Genomic DNA, 22,466 nt, shown 5'->3' with positions numbered 1-22,466 from the left:
CAGCCGCGTCTCGGAAGGTGTGTCGATATTTTCCCCACACGGCGGTCTGTGCGTGGATTTTCAGCCTTGGTCTGCCAGCTTCACCTTCCAAGGCCCCAGGAACTGGATAGGGCACCACTTGACAGGGCAGGAGTCTCAGCAGAGAGTGCAGGTGCTGGCAGGAGAAGTATTTGATGGCCCTGAGACTTCAACAACAGGAGGCAAGCTCTTGGAGATTTCTTCACAAGCAGGAAGGCCCCTTGCACAGGCAGAAGCAGCAACTGCAGGATAGCTCCACAAAGCACAGTCACAGACAGGACAGCACTACTCCTCAGCTCTTCAGCTCTTCTCCAGGCAGAAGTTCCTCTTGATGTCCAGAAGTGATCTAAAGTCTGTGGGTTTGGGTGCTCTTCTTATATCCATTTTGGCCTTTGAAGTAGGCCTACTTCAAAGGAAAGTTTCTCTTGTTTGTTGAATCCTGCCTTGCCCAGGCCAGGCCCCAGACACACACCAGAGGGTTGGAGACTGCATTGTGTGAGGGCAGGGACAGCCCTTTCAGGTGTGAGTGACCACTCCTCCTCTCCGTCCTAGATGTCCAGATGGCTCATCAGGACATCCAGGCTACACCCCATCTCCCTTTGTGTCACTGTCTACAGAGAGGTGCAAACAGCCCAACTGTCAAACTGACCCAGACAGGGAATCCACAAACAGGCAGTCACAGAATGGTTTAAGCAAGAAGATGCCCACTTTCTAAACACACAATCTTAAAATCAACTTTACTAAAAGATGTATTTTTTTATTGTGAGCTCAGAAACCCCAAACTCCACATGTCTATCTGCTCCCAAAGGGAATCTACGCGTTAATCATGTTTTAAGGGCAGCCCCCATGTTAACCTATGAGAGAGATAGGCCTTGCAACAGTGAAAACCAAATTTGGCAGTATTTCACTGTCAGGACAAATAAAACACATTAGTATATGTCCTACCTTAAACATACACTGCGCCCTGCCCATGGGGCTACCTAGGGCCTACCTTAGTGGTGTCTTACATGTAAGAAAAGGGAAGGTTTAGGCCTGGCAAGTGGGTACACTTGCCAAGTCGAATTGGCAGTTAAAACTGCACACACAGACACTGCAGTGGCAGGTCTGAGACATGATTACCGAGCACTATTGTGGATGGTACAACCAGTGCTGCAGGCCCAGTAGTAGAATTTGATTTACAGGCCCTGGGCACTTCTAGTGCACTGTACTAGGGACTTACCAGTAAATCAAATATGCCAATCATGAAAAGCCAATTACATACACATTTTATACAGGAGCACTGGCACTTTAGCACTGGATAGGAGTGGTAAAGTGCCTAGTGTAACAAAAGTAGCAAAAACACAATCCAGCACACATCAACAACCTGGGAAACAGAGGCAAAATGTTAGGGGAAACCACACCAAGGTTGAAAAGTCTAACAGAGGCATTCTGAGACAGCATAAGTATGGATTTTTTAAACAGTTTTCAACTTTCGCGTTTTCCCTTGTTTGGTCCGCATCCCAAATCTCTGCCCCATACTGGGCTACACCTAACCTTCGCGCATGATATATTTCTATAACTGATGTTATTGGCCCACAGGTTGAGTTTTTTTAACCTGTTTACTATTGTTGAACCTGCATATTGTAGAGTTTTCTGACTCTTAATTATCTGCAGTGCCCACATGAGCGCATTCGCAATTCTAACACCTAAATAATAAAAATCATTGGCTTGTTCCTAGTGGGCTAACCCTAACTTGACCCTGCCTCTAAATGTCTTATGTTGTTGAAGATCAAGAATTTAGTTTTGGACACATTGATTTCCAAGCCATATTTTTCACAAAAGAATACAAACCATTTATTTAATTCTGCACACCCATGGGTGTTTTGGAAGTCAATAGAGGATCGTCTGCAAAAACCAGAGCCGGTACACTTTGATCAACCAGTTTCAGGGGTTCACTATTACAGTCACGTAGGCCCAGATTTCTACTTTTTTATCGACACATTTGCATCATTGTTTGACGCAAAAGCGGCACAAACGTACAAAATACAGTCGTGTTTTGTACGTTTGCACCGCTTTTGCGTCAAAAAGCTGGGCAAATGTGGTGCTAAAAAAGTATAAATATGGGCCATAGTGTCTCAATAAGTCCTTTCATGTATAGGGTAAACAGAGTTGGAGCTATTATGCATCCTTGTCGTACTCCCCTATTAACACATACGTGCTCCGTTAGCTCACCATTCCTTCCCCATCTTACTTGGGCATAATTGTCGCTGTACAACCGTATTATGACGTGTAGTAAATTGATCGATATCCCCATATCTTCAAGTGCTACCCAGAGTTTCTCCCTAGCAATTAGATTAAATGTTGTGCAATATACACAAGTACTACGTGCTGCTTGCTTATAACAACACATTTCCAAATTATTAAAATAAAATGGAAAATATGCTGAATAATGCTTGCATTTGATCTGATGCCTGCCTGGAGATATGACGAAACTTGCTCCCCTGCATCCAGGTTTGAACTCTCATTAATAGCTGCCTGCAGAATAGCTTGTGGGAATTATCGATCAAACTAATAGGCTTATAATTTGTATGATCCCCCATCTCTTCATTTTTTTAAAATAAATCGGCACTACTTCAGCACCCTTCCATGTGTCTGACCCTTTGATTAAGGCTTTGGATATTTGGTTTAAGATATAACCACTGTATACGAGTTCAGAAGGAAAAAGGTCTTCTGGTACTTTATCAAGGCCTGGGGCTTTGTTTTTTTTCATTTTATCTATTGCTGTTATTGTTTCATCCAAGGTGAAGATAATCAGAATGCCATCTCCTTCCTCCCTGCCACTAGTCAAACAGTCTGCTATTCCCACTGTCCTCATCGTATCATTCTGCTTTGAATATAGTGTACTAAAATGGTTTACCCATATTTGTGTTTGAATATAAAATTCTTCCTCCTTTACCAAGTATGGTGTCCCTTTAGTTATCAGGTGCCAACATGACTTGCTATCTTTCAGTGTGGCTGCCTTAGCCACTTCCCGCCACAATTTATCATCCCAATTCTTCTTAGCCTTTAGTTGATCTGATATATACCTCTTTCTCCTTCTGCTATAGTATCTCTATTTCCACCTTTAATAGCAGTCATCAGCCTTTCTCTGGTTACCCTACAATGTGAATCATACCACAGGGTCCTATTGGAATTAGTCACCTTCTCCTTGACCACTTTAAAAAAAACGTCTTAATCATTTCCATTAATTAATTGAAAGGACATATAGCAGTTTGCCCCCCTTGCACTTGATTATTAATGCAGATTATTGTATGCATTACCAAGGTGTAAATTCGGGATAGAGTGTCCTCATTAGTTTCTATAGTAGGCCATTTTACCTGTCTTCTATTGTTAGTAAGAGAAAATTGGCACTTCAGCCTGTTGGGGAGAGTGGCAGGGGGGAGGGTTGTAATTTGTACCAAATCTAATGCTAAAGTGGTATGGTCACTGTCATGGCATTTGATAACTGCCATGTCTTTTAAGTTGGGCCAAAGAAATACTTCTAATAGAATATAGCCATTTCTGCTCTTGCTGGAAGCCCTCCTGCAGGTATAGCTGGCCCCTTTGTCAGATGGTGTACAACTATTGCGATCTCTCAAGCCATGATGTAATGTTAAAGTTGCTACCGGCATTGCAATCTTTTGACTGCTCGTACGATCTTCTATGTAGAGATGCCCCTGTCAAGTTTGAATGTTACATTTAAATCACCAGCCAAAATAAGATGGTTTGCACTATTAGAGTACTCCAAAAAACTTTCCAGAGTGAGTAAGGTTGGGGAGTCATTATTCAAACTTGGGAACCAATTATATATGCTCAGCAGCCAAATAGCAAATCTTCCTATTGGTGAGAAAATATTCACACCTAAAATCATTAGTCTTAATATTGAGTTTTTTTGCACTGCGTATCAGAGCTGTCTGAATCCAGATTATTAACCCGCCTGATGGCTGACCCACTGGTGAGGGAAAAGCCTCTATACTGTACTTCATGAAAACCACTATATGAACTGGGTGATGATTCCTGAAAGACGTAGATATGGAAGCGGTCCAGCAACTTTCCACAAGAGTACTATCAACTGCATAGGTGCATCTATTACTCTAGGTGCTTGTGATGGTTGATGTGGTCTACTTTCTTCCCTAATCTCAGCAGTGTTTGTTTGTACCCCAGAAAACTCTGGTGAAGGGGTACTAGAATCAACCTCTCCTATACAAAGCCTCCAGTTTGGGGATGACAATCCCTCTGTTGGTCAATCCAACCTCCATAATCCAACAGCAGCAGCATTTCCTCCTCCAGTTCCTTCCTGCTCTATGCTGGCTGTCAGGTAGCTTGCTCTGTATACTTGATATCATGTATACTTCCCCTCTGGGGTGGATTATATCTAAAGTAATTCTTGGAGCCATTATGGTCTAGATTCACCAGATCTTTCCCAAGTTCTTCTTTAGCTGATTCCAAAATTATATAATCACATTCATCATCATGCTCTCAACGTTTCACAGCAAATATGTCAGATCTTATCATGGAATTACAATGCCTGTAATGTCTAATCCAGTGTATTACTTTCTTTGCTAGTGAATGTTTATTCTCTCTTGCTTTATCTGAGAGCCTAGGAACATTGATTGTGTACAATTTAGTACCATTGCCCTTATGTAGCCCACTTGACCCTGGGAACTTCTCTCCTGTGGTACTAGTATCATTGTCCCACTTGTTCCCCTTCCCTGCAACAGTACACCTCAGATTCCACCATGTTCTTCTAATTGTGTCCTATAATGAATGTGGTGGGCACGCAGGCGGAGTGGAGCGATAGTCTCTATTATGACACTGAATTCCCTCTTGGGAGCATATTCAAGGTTCAAGCTTCCCAACTGAGAAAGTAATTCAGATTAGATGGTATGGGAAATTTAGATGTTTGCCACCCTGACCTATTCTGTGATGGTATGGTGTGATAGGTGAATATAGTGCTACTTTTTCCCAAGCTTGCGTATTCATTTGTTGGAGGCAACGTCCTCTTTACCTGACAATTTCTATGTTGGAGCTCCCCAGGCAAGGGCTGTGGACATACAATTTCTAACAGTATTACTAAAATAATTGACAGTATATTGTTCTCATCTCTCAAGCAACAATCCCCCTCTTCTCTAAGTAACATCAATTGCATTGTTTCAACTTTTTTTGCTGGTAATTCAATCTGTGACCTCAATCATGTGAGTTCTTCTCCCATCTGCATAATAGTGCCTTTCAATAGACTTGTCTCTTTATTGCAATTGTAGGCGGAGTGAATATCATGTTCAGTATAGGTTGGTGGCCAGTTGAAACCTCTTGGTTAACACAGTTGCTCTTCATCTAAAGTTTTAAGAGGGCTATAATGAAATGTGCGGACAATCTCTAAGGTTATCTATCCTGGTGGCTTCCCCCTGCACAGGAGCCAGGAAAGATGCACTCCTTAGCTTGGGTCTCTGCCTACTGCAGTATAGCTCTATTTTCAGCACCTTCACCTGCTAAATGGTTATCAATCTTGTGGGTCTGACTGACAGGGGGCGTTTGCAGCAGATTACTCACCATAACTGTTTTGTGGCTTTTCCTTTTAAATATTTCGGCTACTCTTAGGCCTGTTCCAAAATGGTCCATCTTTTTCCCCTTGCATAGTGTTGATTCCACCTTCTCATTAAGATTATCAGTGTCATCAACAGTACAAATTTCTGCTCCATGACGTATCACTTTCTTGGAGTTTTTTACCCCTCCTCTGTGGGCTACCCCTGGCCTTTCTTTTCCCCATTATGAAAGTACACACTTCAAATCTAAGTTTATTTAGTTTTATCACAGTGTTTCCTTAGATCTGCATTTCCCATCAAATGATCATGGAGTCTGAGACTTAGGGCATTAGTAGGATGGCCCTGCCGAGCCTCTCCACGTCTCAGACGGGCTAAGATGGACCTGCCTTGGCCTGATCTTCACCGGGGTGCCACCTCGGCACATCCTGTGCTGCAGGGAGAATAGTCTTGCTATATGCACTCAGGGGGCCCCTCTTCCTCACAACAGCAATAGGGCAGCGTGGGAGATGTAGTCTCCCTCCTTGATGTTGCCCTTTTGTTATGTGAGCGTCCCACACTGTGAGGAGAATAGTTGCACTATATGCGCCCAGGGAGCTCCCCCTCCTCACAACAGCAAGATGGTAGCACAGGACAGCACAGGGTAGCGTGGGAGATGTAGTCTCCCCCCTTGATGTTGGCCCCTCCAGGTATGAGCATCCCTAGTCACTAGTAATTTTAGCATATGGAGTGATGGGGAGCTAGAACGCCCAGAAGCTCAGTAAAGAAAAGTGCACTGAAATAATGACAAAATAGAGAGATAAATCAGAATTTCCCCAAACATGTTCATGTTACGTATATGGCATTCAAAGACAAATATTCATGTATCTCTTACCCATCATAAACAGCAAGTGCAGTTACACACTAAGGTAACCAAAATTTTGTCATTACAAATTAATGTTGCCCCATTCTCCGAAACTGTTTTTGGACAACCACCCTTTACATGTATCTTGCAATCACTCCGTGATTCCTTTGCGACCTTTGCACCCTCTAGTCTGACATCACTCCGTAAGTATATTAAGCAATTCCCCAAAAATGTGGACTGCTCCCATCAGCATTAGCTCTTTTGTTTTTTATTTTAATTACCTGAATTGTTTTTGCCTTGTGAGGTACACAAATTGAAAGTGAACACTGAAGGAAGCTGGCCTGGTGTATGGTGATCGCCTATGGTGTTATCACCTTATACCAGGTCCAGGTATCCCCTATTAGTGAAGTGTGGGCAGTGTCTAGGAAGCCAGTACTCTCTAGAGGTAACTGTAGATGAACAGCCAAGACTTATCTAGGAGATATGCAAAGCTTATGCAATACCACTACAGTAACACAGCAACTTATCACACATGTTACAAAACTAAAGGTACTTTATTATGGTAACACAACACTAGAATACTTACAGGCAGTTCCCCCCAAATGGAGGTAAGTACACATTATATATATTTGCACAATAGCAATCAGTAGATCGCCTAGAAAGAACAAGCATTGGCAAGGGCCCCAGGGGAGGGCCAAACCATATACTAAGAAAGTTGAATGTGCAACACAGTCCCCCACTCAAGGATATGGAGTTGTTAGAGGGGAGCTGAAGGAACAAGGAACCCCAGGAGGTGCGTACCAGAATGACCCACAGTGACCAGGAGAGCAGAGGTAAGTACCTGGTTTTCCCAAGGACTAACAGGAGGATTTGGAAAAAGGATTTCGTAAGAACAGAACCAGATAAAGAAGAACCAAAGGTAGATTACGGTAGAAGAGGACCTGCAAAAGATGGGGCCAGAGTCCAGTCTACGATGGAGTATCCAGTAGGGACAAGAGCTACTACCCAGTCTTCTGTGGATGAAGAACCAGGCCGAGCGGGAAAAAGATGATCAGCTGTGCAGCCCAAGTCCTTGGACCAGTGCAGATGGTGTCCCACGTCAGTTGTCGGGTTGCAGATGATCAGTGGTGTTGGAGAACAAGCCTTGGCAAAGGCAATAAGAGCAAAGGAAGAGTTGCAAGGCTGACGAGGACCAGCAAGCCCCAAGGGACTCGACCCAGGGAGGGGGGTCCGAGGTGACCCTCATCAATTGGGAGAGCCAACAGAAGCAGTCACAGCCCCCACAGGCAACCCACTGGCAGCAGGCATAGTAAGTCACAGTGAGGCCCAGTCAGCACATCTGAAGAGGAGCCCCACATCGCTGAGCAGCAAAGAGCAGACTGTGCTTTGCAGGAAGAAGTGCTGGGGGCTGGTGCTACTTGGAGTCTGAAGATCCCTTTGAGCAGGAGCAAACAAGCCTTGGTAGCTGCAAGAGTCGCAGTGCACAGGGGTACTGTCCTGCAAGAAAAGGCAAGGGCTTACCATCTCCCAAATTGGACAGCTGGCAGAGAGGACCAAGGGCACCACTCCAGACCACCACTGTGTCCAGAGGACAGCAGATCCACTCAGCCGGTCATCATTGCAGTTGATGCCTGCAGATTCAGGCGGTGACTCCTTCACTCCAAGGGAGATTTCTTCTTGGCACAGGCTGAAGTTTTGCCAACCTCGGAAGATGCACAGCTGGGGAAATGTTGCAGTTGCTGGAATGAGCCGGAGAAACAATGTTGCAAGGCGGAGTCATTGTTGAAGTTGCAGATTGTCGGTTCCTGAACAGTCCAGTTGCGGTTTCAGAGGTCCAAAGATGAAGTAAATGATGCACTGGAGTCCTGGTGGAATCTTTCACATCGGATCTGGAGACCCACTCTCAAGGGAGTCCCTAAATAGCCCTAAAAAGGGGCTTGATCACCTAGTAAGGTCACTATCCTATCAGGAGGGGGCTGTGACATCACCTTTGTGATCTGGCCACTCAGATGCTCCCAGGGGCCTCTGCCCAACTTGGTTTCGAGTGGCTACCTGGAGAAGTTCTGGGTGCCATCTCTGGGGTGGTGATGGACAGTGGTCACTCCCCTTTCCTTTGTTCATTTTCATGCCAGATGCAAACCTGTTTATGCAAGGAGGACACCAAATGTGGCATTCAAAGGAATCTGCTGGCTTGGGGAGGCTAGCTCATGCCAAGCCTTGTAACACCTATTTCCAAGGGAGTGGGTGTTACCTCCTCTTCCATAGGAAATCCTTTGTTCTGCCTTCCTCTGCCTGAGCTGGTCAAGCAGCAGGAGGGCAGAAACCTGATTGAGTGGTGACAGCAGTGCGGGCTGCCCAGAAAACCCCCCACAAATGGTAGGAGCAATACTGGGGGCCCTCTAAGGACCCCCCCAGAGTGCATGGAATCATACAACCAATAATGGGATCAGTATTGGGTTATGTTTTTGACATGTTTGATACCAAACATGCAGAGGTTCAGAGTTACCATTATGTAGCTAGGCACACCTGTGTCCAGTACATGGGTAAAATGGCTTCCCCGCACTAACAAAGTCCAGTGCAATGGAATCGGAGTTTGTATGACTACCATAGGGGTGACTTACCATGACCTGTGGTGAAAGGGTGAATGCACCTTTTCACACAGGCTGCAATGGCAGGCCTGCAGACATATTTGCATGGGCTCCCATGGGTGGCACAATACATGCTGCAGCCCATGGGGAGCCCCTGGTGCCCCAATGCCCTGGGTTCCTAAGTACCATATACTAGGGACGTAGAAGGGGGCACCAGTATGCCAATTGTGGGGTGTGCAAAGTCCATGGCAACCAAATTTAGAGGGAGAGAGCACAATCACTGGAGTCCTGGTTAGCAGGATCCCAGTGAAAAAAGTCCAAGCATACTAATAGCAGGCAAAAAGTAGGGGTAACCATGCCAAAAAGAGGGTACTTTTCTACAAACACTCCAAATTCCTAGCTCTCCCTCTGCCTGAGCTTCAAGGGTGGCAACCCAGAAACCCTTTTGGGTAGGAGAGGTAAATAGTGACCCAGCTGAGACCCAAGTAGAGAAGGTTTGTGTCTCAAACCCATTCAGCCCATAAATAAATCACATCTACTCCGATGACCTTTGCTTTTAGAGCTACCTGCAACTGTGGTCTTTCTATTTGATCTCAAGGTCCAGTGTTCAAAGTTATTTTCCAATCAAAATAGTTTGTGAAAGTTATCTCTAGAAGGCTACATGGAAACAGTCAGCCAGCACTGAGTCTTTCTGCTTTTCTTTTTTAATTTGTAGGCTTGGCCTTGGATACAACAAAATTAAAGATGTTGAAAATGGAAGCTTTGCCAGCACACCAAATCTCAGAGAAATACATTTGGAAAGCAATAAGCTGAAAATAGTTCCACCTGGTTTAGCTGATTTGAGGTACCTACAGGTAAGGTGGCTTACAAATGTGAAATATCTGCATATCAACTAAAATTGAACATTTTCTCATTTCCTTTCAGGATAGCTTTAGTACAGAGATTTTACACTAGATGCCCTGTTATTGGGTGTTGAAAACTTTTCAAATACATTTTTTACACAAATGTAATTGCGGGGTAAACATTTAAATTAGCTAGTGTAAACTATAAAATTCTATAAGTATAGCATTTGTTGTCACCAATGTGAATATTGGGTTACTCTGTGCTCAATTCAACATCCTCCTCATAGTTTCCGACAACAACTTTGCTGTATCACAAAACCTTTACACGTAAATATGCTCCCTTTCTCTATATCACTCACCAGAAAGAAATCAGTCATACATCTCACATACCATTCAAACAGGGAAGTCCCTCTACTTGGGGTGTTAGGCCACCCCCAATTCCTGTTGTCCCCTGGCCCCATATTAAATGTGAAAATAAATGGGTTTATTTTCTGACAGAAGCTGTGCTTTTCTTCTGAGCACAGGCCGGGCCTTGGCTCCAAAACTTGCATGAGTGACAATGATGCTTGTTGTGGTGAGTAGGGCGTAAATAATTGACAGCTGGTAGGGTGTCCACGGCTCATGCTCTATGTCGCTATCTCTTTAAGTGTGCATGTTGGGTTGGACAAGTCTCTTCCTGTTTTCTGTGTCTAGCCCAACATGCACTTTTTGAGGCCTCTCCCTACCTTCATGGTGTTAGCAAGCAGGGGATTACAACCACAGTTCCCAGTCTGACGAGCAAGTGCAGTGTTCGCCAGCCTCAGCCAATCCTGATACTTCTCTCATGCTGTTTGCTAACATATACAGCAAGTGGGCACTATCTGCATTTGCTCAGCAGACGCGGGGAGCCCTCTGGTGCTACATGAGGCAGCATGGGGTTGAGAGCAACTCAGGTTCAGAACATGGCCAGTCACTGCATGACTTTATTATGAAGCCATTGTGTGATTGGGCATTGTGTGTCCCTTGCTTTATTCCGCTTCATGCTTAGCGCCAGTAACATGACTGCACTTTAGGGAGTGGAAAAGAGAGTGGAATCACATCCTCACACACACACAGAAGCAGTCTTGCAGTAGATGGATGCCTGGTCCTGATGTCCAGAAAGAAGCACTCAGGGTCAAAATAAGAGGTGAAAAAAATAGTTCCTCTTCAGGGGGAGATCAGATTCTATAGATAAAGTGTGTCACTTGGGCTCCAGAAAGTCTCTGGCTGCATGTTGTTAATCGGGGTGCTATCAAAGTTTCAATTGTTCTCATGTCACACTGGTGACAGACTAGATGCTCTGCTGACCTCTTGTCATCCTTCTAGGAATCCGCGCAGCACAGATTAATTAGGTGGATTTTAAATTACATTATTTAAAATAATGAAAAATATAAATAAATATAATTTAATGGGAACAAATATTTTAAAACAGTACTTATTATTATTTAATTATAAAGTATTTGAATACTTTTTTTTAAATTTAACAATGAACATAATAAAATGATTTTCATTAAAATGTGAATAAATGAATTGCATCACTTTTAATAATTATTAATGCATGATAAATAAAACTTTTAGCTATAGTGGACATTTATTTGTTAACATAAAGCATATTTAATTTAATTTAATATAGTTAAATGAATTAAAGATTTAATTCGAAATTAAGGTAATAATGTTGTATTTTTTTAGTTTTTATTTTATTTTACATTTAAAATAAATATATAAACTTATTTTACATTAACATTTAACATAAACATTTTACTTATTTATTGTAAAGTCTAATAAACATTTTGAATTTTCCACATGTTTTACTACAAGGAGATCTTCGCCACAACTGTGGAGTCTCCCTATGGTAAAGTACAGGGAAAATAAAAAAGCTTACTTACCTCAAACAATATTAGTATTATATTAAATATGAATGTACTTTTTTTGTATAATTTTTTTTAATATAGAACAATATAAAAAATGCTATAGCTCTAATAATTTAAACCTTTCTTTAATGGAAAAATATGAAATTCGACTACATTTTTTTCTGCCGTTTACGTTAAGACATACATTTCTACCTAAAGCAAGAAAAACTTTACTGCTTTAATTATTCTTTAATAATTACTAAAAGTGATGCATAGAATTAATTACAAGTATATCCAAATAAAAGTTAACGTTAGATTAATTTAGACATTCATAAAAGTATTGGTAAAATATAAATGATAATAAATATGTTTTATTTTTATATATTTTCTTAACATATAGTTTTATTTATTTATATTGTTAACTATTTTAAATAAAAAGATAACTTAATGTATTCTTAAATCATTTCCTATGAGGTTTTATTTTAAGCCCCTATAGCTATTATTTTCTATGTGAAGGTATTGCAGTACCAGTTGTTGGCAATGTGTGGTGCTGGTCTTACTCCAGCTCTGAAGTAGAGCAATTTACTACTCTTCTGGGCCCCTTTTGGCTGTAATAGTTTTATAAGCACAGTTTGCAGATAACAATGGCCATACTTTTTTGAGGGTGTGTGAGAAATTGGGTTGTTGCTTGAGCGGGTGTTAACCCAGCTCAAGCAACAGCCACAATCCATGTCAGGGTGAATAACAAAAGGCAGTAAATTAATTAACTAGTGTTTAACAGTCTGGTAGCTTCACACAAAAGCAGTCAGGCTTAACTTAGAGTCAATGTGGAAAGTATTTATGAAGCACACAAACAGCATTAAAGTGAAAGCACAGCACAAGAAACATCCCAAACCAATCTATAAAAATAGAGTAAATTCTATTGAATTATTTGACAGCAAAACAAGAAAAAATATAATTGCAGAACCAGAGTTATTTGTATTTATAGTTTAAGGTAATAATTAGCACCTAAAAGATCAACTCAGCAACCGCGGCCATCTAGTCGCACAATAACGGGTCAAAGTCAGAAAATATGACCAACGGTGAGGGAGCACAAGCCAGATACAAGAAGGGGATTGGGCCTCTCCAAGGCTCACCTTCTGACTTAGAAGAAATTTCAGCAAAAAATAGTTGCTTTATAAGGGAAAGTTCAGTAAGCCAAGGCTGCAGGAGGTGTCCAAGGAGGCATTGTTAAGTGAGCCACTGGATAAAGTGGTAGTGAAGATATCTACATTTGGAATTGGTCTCTTTTTTGGAAGTTAAAAATGACCAACAGGATGAGGCTTTAGTTGATGAATGTTCCACGAAGCCAGACACCCCTTTGCCAAAGATCTGCTAAACAGGATTTGGCGCTGTGGAGAAGAAGGTAGCAGGAGCAACTGCAAAGTCAGACCGGCCAGTGTTATGCATTGAGGGGATAGATATGCTGGTTGTTCCCAGTCTCCTCTCAGTTCCCAGAACAGTTTTTAGCCAAACGTTTTGTAAGTCCAAAGTTTTTGATGTTGGCTCTCTGGGCACTTTTAACACTACCGCCAAGGGCCCAGGACTGAAGGTCACCTCTTGGGGGTTCAGATTTACTCAGGTTGGGTCCAGGTGCAGGTTCAAGACAGTTGAAGCCTTTTCTGTCCCTGAGGCTCCGATCAATAGGCAGGCCAAATAGCCCTCGGGGTCACTCTGGTAGTTCAGGGTTCATGAGGTGGAACAAGGGTCAAGCAGCAGGGCAGGCTTCTGACAGTTCAATGCAGGTTTCTGGAAGCAGCGCACTCCTTCCAGGTATAACAAAGCAGTCGTTTGAAGTACACAATAGTTCTCAGCAGCAGGCAGCCCTACAAATCCTTCCATAGGCCCAGAAAGTGAACTCAAGAGTGTGTTCGAGGGTCCTATTTTAACATCTGTTGCCTTCTTTGAAAAAGGAGAGGTTTGTAGAGAATTCACTTAAAAGTGCTTAACGTTTCCTGCCTCCCCTGCCCTAGCTCCAAGCTGGCTGCATGAACAATACAGTGGTGACAAGTCCTTTGTGTGCAGGCAGGGCACAGCTGATTCAGTAGCAAGTAGGACTGTGCACAGCTCCGCTGCCCCCCATCCTGCCAGTGATGGATCACCCAACCACCCCTATTCCCTCTATTGTGTGGCTGTTTGGGAACAATAAACAAAGACCAACTGCCAACTACACCCAGTCATTTGACACAGGAACAGGCTGCAGTCGCTAAATGGCTAGAGCAGGAAAAAGACAACTTTCTAAAAGTGGCATTCTCAAAATTGTAACTTAAAATTTGACTTAACCTTTAAAGAGGATATTTAATTACAATTTCTCAGATGCCAAACATGAAAGGGTTACCTATTCTCAATTAAAATGTAGCACTTATTAAATGTGATAAGGCAACTCAATGTTATCCTATAAGAGAGGTAGGCTTCACAGTAGCGAAAAATGAATTCAGTAGTTTCTCACTACCAGGACATGTAGAATATAAAGGTACACATTCAACATTTTAATTACAGCACACCCTGCCCTATGGGCTAGCTAGGGCCTACCTTAGGGGTGATTTATATATGCAATAAAAGGGTAGTTTACGGCTTGGCAAGGGGGTGCTATTGCCAAGTCAAATTGACAGTTTAAAACTCCATTCAGGATGCAATAGCAGGACTGGGAAATGTTTCAAAAGGCCGCGGAAGTGGCTGACACAATAGGTGTTGCAGACCCACTAATAGGTTTATTTCACAAGCCCATAGGTACATGGTACACAGCTTTACAAGGGATTTATAAGTAAATTAATAATACCAATTAGGTGTAAGCCAATATTTCAATGTTTTAGGGAGAGAGCACAAGTACTTTATCAATGGTTAGCAGTGGTACAATGCACAGAGTCCTAAAGCCTCCCACTACACACTCATTGCCAGTCTTCACAACTTAGGCATCCAAGGAGCCTGCCTTCATATGGATCACCTCCCTCCTCACCGACAGAACACAACAAGTCCTTCTTCTACCCTTCTACCATGCACCTCCGAACCCAACCCAGTCATGTACAGAGTCCCTCAAGACTCATCACTCAGCCTCATCCTCTTCAACATCTACATGTTCCCCCTTGCCAACTCAGTCAGATCCACAGATTCAACATTATGGGGGTCATTCCGACCCTGGCGGTCATGGACCGCCAGGGCCGGGGACGGAGGAAGCACCGCCAACAGGCTGGCGGTGCTTCAGGGGCAATTCTGACCGCAGCGGTAAAGCCGCGGTCAGAAAAGGGGAACCGGCGGTTTCCCGCCGGTTTTCCCCTGCCCCAGAGAATCCTCCACGGCGGCGCTGCAAGCAGCGCCGCCATGGGGATTCCGACCCCCTTCCCGCCAGCCTGTTCCTGGTGGTTTACACCGCCAGGAAGAGGCTGGTGGGAACGGGTGTCGTGGGGCCCCTGGGGGCCCCTGCAGTGCCCATGCCACTGCATGGGCACTGCAGGGGCCCCCTAACAGGGTCCCATTCAGATTTTGAGTGTCTGCAAAGCAGACACTGAAAATCGCGACGGGTGCCACTGCACCCGTCGCACACCAGCAACTCCGCCGGCTCCATTCAGAGCCGGCTTCATCGTTGCTGGGGCTTTTCCGCTGGGCGGGCGGGCGGCCTTTTGGCGGTCGCCCGCCCGCCCAGCGGGAAAGTCAGAATGACCGCCGCGGTCATTTGACACGGTGCGGTCTTCTGGCGGTCTCCGCCCGGCGAGCGGCACCCGCCGGGGTCGGAATGACCCCCTATATCCTATGCCGATGACACACAACTCATCATCTCCCTCTCAGAAAACTCCACTGCTGCTAGAACAAACTTCTACCAATTTATGAACAGTGATTTTATTGGATGAGTAATAACTGCTTCAAGTTCAACACAAACAAAACTGAGGTCTTGTTCTTCAGCAGGACAATTACCCCTGGGATGCCTCCTTGTGACCCAAAGAACTGGGGCCTACTCCAACCATAGCTGAGCACACTTGGAATCTCAGTATCATACTGGACAGCAAACTTATCATGAGGTCGAAAGTCAACTCCGTGTCATCCTCCTGCTTAATCATTCTGCGTGTGTTATGCAAGATTTTCAAAGGGGTTCCCCCAAATGGGAGATGCACCATTACCAGTGGAGGCTTTTGAGGGAGGGGTGATGTGGGTGTGATAAGGGCAATCCAGGATGAGTCTTGTTGTGCGATCTAGATGGTCTGTAGTCTTTGACCTAGATACGCCTTGATTCCCACATAGGCGGTGTTTCCATAGTCCAGTGGACTGGTGATGGTAACACTGTCTATGTTGGAATCGAGGCCCACCCAGATCAAAGACTACAGACCATCAAGATGTCCCTCGTTTGACCCCCATCACCCCTCCCTCAAAAGCCTCCAATGGCTCCCAGTTCATAAGAGATGCTACTTCAAGCTCCTCTTGTGAACCCACCTACATGAACCACAGCCTGCGATTCCACAAACCTGCCAGACATATCTGCTCCGCTTCCCTCATGCTGGTCCATAGCCTCCCACATATAACGCAGAAGAGAATGAGGGTGTTCCTTCTCCTACCTCACAGCCAAAGCCTGGCATGGCATCCCCCTGCACCTCAGGACCTCCACTACTCTACAGGATTTCCATAGGATACTAAAAATCTGTCTCTTTGACTGAGACCCTAGACCCTGACACCGCCAGGATACCCTCACAGGTGACAAGGCGCACATTAGAAATCAACTGATTGATTGATTGATTGATTGAATCCTTCCTTTTGACATATTGTTAAATATATTTAGCCACAACAAGAAAAAACACCTTTAATATCTTGGGCACAGAGAAACAAATATTAGAGCTGACAAAAAAGGTGTGGGATCACATTAGAGAGCACTGGCTGGAAGGCACTGCCCTAGAGAAGGGGCTGTGATCCATTTTTATTTAAAAAAATAAAACAAACATACATATGACTATACATCAAATATTTAAATTATAGGCAATTAAATGCTACAATAATTTGCATTCAGACTAGAATGCCTGGATGCAAAGATGCAGTTGACAAATAGCTGCCATGGTGAATACCCAAAGTTTTGCCTCAACTCTTTTTGCTCACTGCAGGACTTTAGCCCTGATAACCAGAGGTAAAGTTCCTGTGATCCCCTTTGTAGCATGGTGCAATCGGCATACTCCTAATTGAGATATTGAATAACCCGTAAGTCTCTTGTATATGGTACAAAGGATACCCAGGTCCTGCAAGTTAAATCTCAAAAGTGGACTGTAGCATCCAGTGTGCCATGCACTACAATGACAGTGTAAACATGACTGCAGGCCTAACCTCTGTGGCATGGCAAAGCAGGTTTACACTGCAATCTCTAACTGTAAAAATAACCCCTTTTTGACACGCTAAACCTTCCTTTAAAATATTGGTAAGTCAGCCCTATGTAGGGCATACTGTCTATAAGCCAGGCTGAATGGTATTTAAAAGTAAGGCGTGAAAACGTTTAATGTTAATCATGTCCTTACAGCAAAAAGCTGAGTATTGGGATACAATATTATATTTAATAATGTTATCACTGGCTGGGGAATAGCAACAAATTTCATTCTTGAATTTTTAAAATTATTACAATCGGAGTTCAATGTTGAAGCCAGATTTGTAATAAATATTTTGGAAAAGGAATCTTTAGAAAGTTACCTTCTGCTTGCCTAAAGTCTCTGAGGTCCATTTGCATGACCTCCAGCTGTCACCAGGACCCTGAACAGTCCTCTTGATGAGATATGAACTTGCTCCTAGAGCTGAGACAAAGGCCTTGTGTGTGTGGAGGTGTTCTGTTCCTCTGGCAGGATGACCATCTAGGCTGTGCCCTAAAACTTGATTAATGTCAAAGAGGCCTGCCCAGTTACAAGCAAATGTTAGCTGACACCTGGGCAGGGCCCTTCTTTTTTTCTGCCAGTCTTCCTGCACCAATCTCTGTAGGAGAGATGTGCTGCCCCTGTTAGCGCGTCAGGACCTTGATAAGTAAACTTACAAGGAGACACGCCTAGGCCGATGAACCTTTTGACCACGTTCTGAGACTTCCCAGAACGAGATATCTTTTAACATCACAATCAATATGATAATAAGTCAAGCAATATTCGCAATACCTAATCAACAAGTTAATCAATGACATTCAATAAGAATCGATAAGTGAACATACCATGACCTTTCAGTCATGAATAACCACACCGATTTAGTTAAGGATTAGAATATTTATTTCCCTATTTGTTACAATCTAATATCGTCTCCATTAATCTCATTGGCAATCAATCTCATTAGTAACTCTTCAGATACATAATTTGAACACAGTTAATCAACGCATAGAGAATATTAATTAAGCATTAACACATCATTAATAAGAAGCAGTCTGGCAAAGTCTCAGAGTACAAAACTCAACAAAGCAAGAACTCAGTCATTTGTCTATTTGCGTCAGATTTTAGTGAGCACCTTAACTAACCTTGAATTAGCATCAACATGTTGGGATTCATGCAAAACAATTTAGCAAACACAAATTTGGAAAACATCTAACTATGGCTTCTATCAAAAGAGCAGTTGGTACCTAGAAAGAAAAGGCAAACAGACAATTACAATTTGCATCAGATAGTTACCCCTCCACTGAATCAGCAATCAGCATCAGTCTTCGTCCTCAGGACATCAGTCGATTCAGCATCAGCAAGGATAGGACAGGGCAAAGTCTCAGTATGGCATGGCTAAGAATAAGCACTTCCCTCATAAGGAGGAGAAGTAAGTATCAGGTAAGAATTCAATAGAGGATGGTTAAGATATCAGAAGAATAAACTACAAAGTCTCAAAGATTAATGGCAAAAATATAGCTTGGTGGAATGTCCAGTAAAAGCTAGTAATGGCTCACAATGGCAAGGATTTGTGCAGAAGAATGGCTGATTTCTCCTCGGGTCACGCTGTTATGTCAAAACTGCCAAACTAGCCCTTAATTCCTCATTGGATAAATTTTGGTGCATCATTATCTCTTCTCCAAGCACCTCACTAGAATTTTCCACAAAACACAGTTCTCATGCAGTAGGAATGTCAGGTAAGAAAGTTACACTTTACGCACCAGTCAGTAGTCCCATTGTCTTCTCCTAGTCTAGACAGCCTTGTACCTGTTACGAATTACACTGTTGCATTCGGCAAGAATGTCTCCTTCGAGCAAGTCGGGTCCCATGAGAAAGATTTTACTACGGCTACACACATATCTCTAGCTTCTGGAAAAGTACAGCTTCGTGTCCTTCAGGAAAGCAGCCATTGCACGTTAGAAAAACACAGTTTAATATGAGAACAGGCAGCTAGGCCCAGACCCACGCTAAACTAAGGTCTAGTGATTAATTTAGTAAAACCCCAATACATGACTATAATCATAATATGCTAATACAAAACAATATATTAGTACATTATTAATTCATCATTAATTAGTTTCATTAGTCTTCGTGTACATTGGTGGCCACTCCCCGTGGGCACATTTCAAACGTGTGCATTAATTTCTATGTTAACACATTTTCTATGCAGCTTCATTACAGAATGTACTGCAAGCTTTTCATGTTAATATTAATTTAAAAGTCACACCAACACCCCCAGAACTGATTTCGAGTGACCACAGAGCAAGTGTTGCTCATTTCCATAGCTAGACCCCTGGGGTTTAAACAAAGGGAGAAGGGTTTTGAAATCATCGATTTCGGAAGGTAGAGGTACTGTGGAATTGTTTACAGTAGGGCACACAGGAAGTGCTGCAAAAGTGGGTAAAGTTGCCACTGAAATTGTTTACCCTCTAGTTTGGGAGTGGCCTGGAGTCACACACATCCACAGACTGGTGGCAGGTATAAATGTGGCACCCACAGTACCCTCCTCAGAACACATTTTGGACCTGTAGAAGAATCAAAGAGGACTGGATCTGCCGCTCCGTGACCTGAGAAGAGCCTAGACGACTGGACCTGCTCTCCCTCTTGCACTTTGGACTAAGAAGTAGACTCCAATGGTCATAAGACTGAGCTCCTGTTCAAGCTACAGGGGACATAACAATCGCCAAGATGCAGTTCTAACTGGACTTGCCCTTTTCCTGAAACCTGTTACTTAGAAACTTTTTGGCTCCAAAGCCTTCTGGAGGATCGGGACCTATCTGGCAAGCTAATACAATGAAGGTACACAGCCACAGAGCCAAAGATTCAGGTTGCTCCCAATCAGATTTCTGCAGCAACAAATCTGATTCTCCGATTCAGCTGCACCTTGCAGAGAAGGTATCCAGCCTCATGAAGCCCTCTTCGGTTACAGCCTGCAGCAGTGCCCCACTGAAAGAGTCAGCTCAGCACAGTCGGAATGCGCACTGTCTGCTTTGAAGACAGTGCGCATTCCGAGGGTGCTGGTCAGCCCCCTCTGTGCTATGAGATACTGCTCCTGCCAGTCTGGCCAGTAGGAACACTCTATAGCAATGTTCCCGCCAGTCAGACCAGAGGGGACATTGTAATAGGGCGGGGGGACGCCACTGCAATGGCGGTGGCATTCTCCACGCGAGTTTGCCCGTCCCGTAGTGGGATTGCCAAACTCATAATGAGGCTGTTAGTCTAAAGGTAAAACTTCTGACCAAGTCTAAACTGGTTTCTGTATCTGATATGTGATCCATCGCGGAAGGTTTTTACTTATGCCAATCAAGTGCAACCAGATGACCATGTGGTTCAATGCTTTTTGCCACTATTACTAGTAGACTCAACTTACTTTTGAATCTGTACAGCACTCCGATGCCTCTTGGCTAGGTTTGCATTATAAAATTAGCACCCTCATCTCGTTATGGAAGTACCACATACAACCATACTTTTCAGTTGTAGATCAAGTATGCTGTCTTCCCAGTTGTTTTTATGAGATTCAAAGATATTTTTGAGCTAATTTGATCTTTTTGTTACTTTTTTCAGGTTGTCTATCTTCATGCCAACAACATCGTAAAGGTGGAAGTGAATGATTTTTGCCCGACAGAGCCAAGAGTGAAGAAGTCCTTGTACAGTGGCATTAGCTTGTTCAGCAATCCTGTGAAATATTGGGAGGTCCAACCAGCAACATTTCGCTGTGCCGCTGGAAGATCAAGTGTGCATCTTGGGAACTTTAGGAAGTAGAACGTTAACCAACGTCATCAACGTCCTAGAAGAACGTCCAGATCAAGAAGATAGGTGCAAGCAAAGGGAAAAGGTGCTGTGCCTGACTCCTCAATCATTAAAGAAGAGTCAGAGCAAGATGAACATGTTTACAAAAAAAATACCTATACGTGTATATCTGTTGTGTTGCTGGTTTTTATCATACTTGAAATCTACTAGTACAAAAAGCAGACAAAAGTACTGTACCTGATAGTACAAATATGCAAGCGTACAATGACTATAAAACGCTTCTTTTTCACCTGGTTAGCTTTGATTTTATGAGGAAGTAGATGAGTGTGTGTTCCGTTTTTTGGCAACTTTCATTATTTGCCGTTTAGGTTTTCGTAGCTGCAATGCATGTTAGCGCTGGCCCGGTGACTGCAATAGCCATGCATCTGCGTGCACAGATTCCAAGATTCTTCTTGTGTCTTCCTACCACAAGGGGTCTTTTTGCTACCATTTCATTCTTCTCCTTGTCAAGAGTCAGCAGATGCTTTAGCCCTTGACTTCAAATAACTATTTTCTTTCCCACCATATTATTCTGCCATTCTCACCTACCTAGGTTTAACCCCGATTTAAGACTATTATGGAATTTTCTAGAGATGATTTTAAACCACGATTAGTAGGAATTCACCGATAGCAAGGAACAAATGTTTTTTTTTTTTTTGGCACAGCACGTTACAAGCTAATTAGACGTCCTCCCACCGTGTGGTGTCAGTGTGAGGTAATAAGCAGTGATTTCCAAATACATACTGGCCCCAGTGTCACACCCAAAATATTTGGGGCCTGATTTATGCTTTTTTAGCGCCGCACTTGCGCTATTTTTTTAAGAAAACCCGGCGCAAATTTACAAAATATAATTCGATTTTGTAAATTTGCGCTACTGATGCGTCAAAAAATGACGCAAATGCGGCGCTAAAAAATGTATAAATCAGGCCCTTGGTTTTCAATCTTTGGTTTGCTGTATCTTTTAATCACCACATCGCCAAGTTTAGAAGTATTGTTACTAATCTGGGGAAATGGGTATCTATAATAACTAGCATTTATATCACTACCTATTTATCTCAGTGTTAGAGTTTACAGCATAATCTATTGAATTACAAATCTGATAGCGTTTCCAAGTGAAGTAAACAAAGCAAATAACTCAATGTTAATTTACTGATACTTCTAACTCATGAATATAAAGAAGACACGTTTCGTGAATTACAGAAATCCAAAAATTCATGAGCGCATAGGACAGAAGCCATAGTACAACTCTAACAGAGGATATAATCCTTACAGCATAATATATATATATATATATATATATATATATATATATATATATATATATATTGATACTAACATCAAACATTCCAAACTCAACAATATGTTGCCCATCAGACTTCCAGCGAATACGTTCATTCATTATAATTTTAGAAATCTTTATTAGGAAAGCATTTGCAAACATTTGTGCTGCATCTAACAGCTTTGCTTGAAATGCGAGCATGCAGTCTATGCATCAAAAGAGGGGTTTTGAGTGATAACCCGCAACTATAAATAGAAATCCCTTGCATCGAGGAAGAACAAACGGTGATC

At 42.9% G+C, this 22,466-nt stretch overlaps 1 protein-coding gene across 4 annotated transcripts in view; it reads left to right on the top strand.

Annotated features, from left to right (window-relative positions):
* ASPN (asporin) overlaps positions 1–20,882 on the top strand; it is a 244,585-nt gene extending 223,703 nt beyond the window's left edge. For all 4 annotated transcript variants that reach the window (XM_069206678.1, XM_069206681.1, XM_069206680.1 and 1 more), the window contains exons 7-8: positions 9,724–9,862; positions 20,673–20,882. In XM_069206678.1, coding sequence (XP_069062779.1) covers positions 9,724–9,862; positions 20,673–20,870 — 337 coding nt within the window. In that variant the 3' untranslated portion in view covers positions 20,871–20,882. The remainder of the gene's footprint in view (positions 1–9,723; positions 9,863–20,672) is intronic.
* The last annotated feature ends 1,584 nt before the right edge of the window (positions 20,883–22,466 follow it).

This window comes from Pleurodeles waltl, chromosome 9 (genome assembly GCF_031143425.1).
Source record: "Pleurodeles waltl isolate 20211129_DDA chromosome 9, aPleWal1.hap1.20221129, whole genome shotgun sequence".
NCBI lineage: Eukaryota > Metazoa > Chordata > Amphibia > Caudata > Salamandridae > Pleurodeles > Pleurodeles waltl.
The sequence above is the reverse complement of the archived record's forward strand: the minus strand, read 5'-3'. Positions and strand labels throughout refer to the sequence as shown.